A 2,038-nucleotide genomic window follows, 5' to 3' on the forward strand; every position below is an offset into this window, starting at 1 on the left:
AAGGGGCTAAACATAGAGGGGACAAACAAGGACAGACAAGGGGATTAACTCGATTACATCGACCCCCCAGTGCATAACTGGTATTTAATTTATCGACCCCCCCCTCCGAAAGGATGAAAGGTAAAGTCGACCTTGGCGGAATTTGAACTCCGAACGTAACGGCAGACGAAATACCGCTAAGCATTTTGCCCGGCGTGCCAACGTTTCTTATTTCTTTATTGCCCACAAGGGGCTAAACATAGAGGAGACAAACAAGGACAGACAAAGGGATTAAGTCGATTACATCGACCCCAGTGCGTAACTAGTACTTAATTAATCGACCCCGAAAGGATGAAAAGCAAAGTTGACCTCGGTGGTGTTTGAACTCAGAACATAACGGCAGACGAAATACCGCTAAGCATTTCGCCCGACGTGCTAACGTTTCTGCCAGCTCACCGCCTTATGACAACACTGGTTGTCATGTGGTGGGGTTGGAGGACAAAGAATGACACATATATATATATACATGATAGGCTTCTTTCAGTTTCTATCTGCCAAATCCACAGACAAGGGTTTGGTTAACCTGAGGCTATAATAGAATACACTTGACCAAGGTGCCATGTAGTGGAACTAAACCCAGAGGTTGGGAATACCTTATACCACAATGTCATTCTACAAAATAAGCTATTGCATGATTGAAATCTTGAAGCTACGAGATAATCCATGGTTAATTCAAAACAATGATAGGCGCAGGAGTGGCTGTGGGGTAAGTAGCTTGCTTACCAACCACATGGTTCTGGGTTCAGTCCCACTGCGTGGCACCTTGGGCGAGTGTCTTCTACTATAGCCTCGGGCTGACCAAAGCCTTGTGAGTGGATTTGGTAAACGGAAACTGAAAGAAGCCCGTCGTATATCTCTTTTATCTCTTTTACTTGTTTCAGTCATTTGACTGTGGCCATGCTGGAGCACCGCCTTTAGTCGAGAAAATCGACCCCAGGACTTATTCTTTGTAAGCCTAGTACTTATTCTATCGGTCTCTTTTGCCGAACCGCTATGTTACGTATATGTATATATATATATATATATATATACGTATGTATGTGTGTGTTTGTGTGTCTGTGTTTGTCCCCCCACCATCGCTTGACAACCAATGCTGGTGTGTTTACGTCACTTAGCGGTTCGGCAAAAAGAGACCAATAGAATAAGTACTAGGCTTACAAAAGAATAAGTCCTGGGGTCGATTTGCTCGACTAAAGGTGGTGCTCCAGCATGGCCGCAGTCAAATGACTGAAACAAGTAAGAGAGTAAGAGAGTAATGTGAATAAATAAGCATTATTTATGACAGACTAATCCGAATGCTAAAGGGTTAATCCAGCAATAGCTGGTCCAAATATTCCCTCTGTCTTATGTTCAAACCATCCATATGTGGTCACTTATTTCATTTGACAGAGAAATCCGAATGGTAAATGGCTAAGATAATTTTATCGAAATAAAATAAGTGTTAAACGCTAAACATTGAAGACAACACGAAACGGTGACACACCTGGCGATGGCCATAAAAGCAAGATCTACGTTCATTCCGGTCTTCGCACTGGTTTCCATGAATGCTACATTATGGTCCTGGGTGAGAGTCGAGAGAGAGAGAGAGAGAGTTTTTGAAGTGATGTACAGATATTGTATATTTAGAATAATAAGGTAGTCTGAATGATGATAAATCTGATAATGGAAGAAAGCACTAAAAATGTAAATGAGATGCAAATAAATAAAAAATATGTATAATCATTCAACATTCTGACTACCTTATTATTCTATATATAGCTTTTTTAGCTGCTATTTCTGAACTTCGGTATATGGTGAAGCAAATATTTGCTGATCCCTTAATTATGTTTATAAATATATATGAGCTTTTAAATAAGTTCTCCACCAATAATGGTGCTTTCATACCGATGGGCTTGGTAAAAAATTATTAATTGTTAATTGATTTATTAATTAATAAATTGATAATACCCTTTTAATTTGTATATATATATATATATATATATATATATATATATATATA

General features: G+C 39.1%; 1 protein-coding gene across 1 annotated transcript in view; it reads right to left on the bottom strand.

Annotated features, from left to right (window-relative positions):
- Nucleotides 1-2,038, bottom strand: part of LOC106871542 (ras-related protein Rab-37-like) — a 51,747-nt gene that overhangs the window by 716 nt on the left and 48,993 nt on the right. The window contains 1 exon segment of the mRNA XM_014918044.2: nucleotides 1,523-1,599. Within this exon segment, the coding sequence (XP_014773530.2) occupies nucleotides 1,523-1,599 (77 nt within the window).

Source organism: Octopus bimaculoides, chromosome 29 (assembly GCF_001194135.2).
Source record: "Octopus bimaculoides isolate UCB-OBI-ISO-001 chromosome 29, ASM119413v2, whole genome shotgun sequence".
Taxonomy (NCBI): Eukaryota; Metazoa; Mollusca; class Cephalopoda; order Octopoda; family Octopodidae; genus Octopus; species Octopus bimaculoides.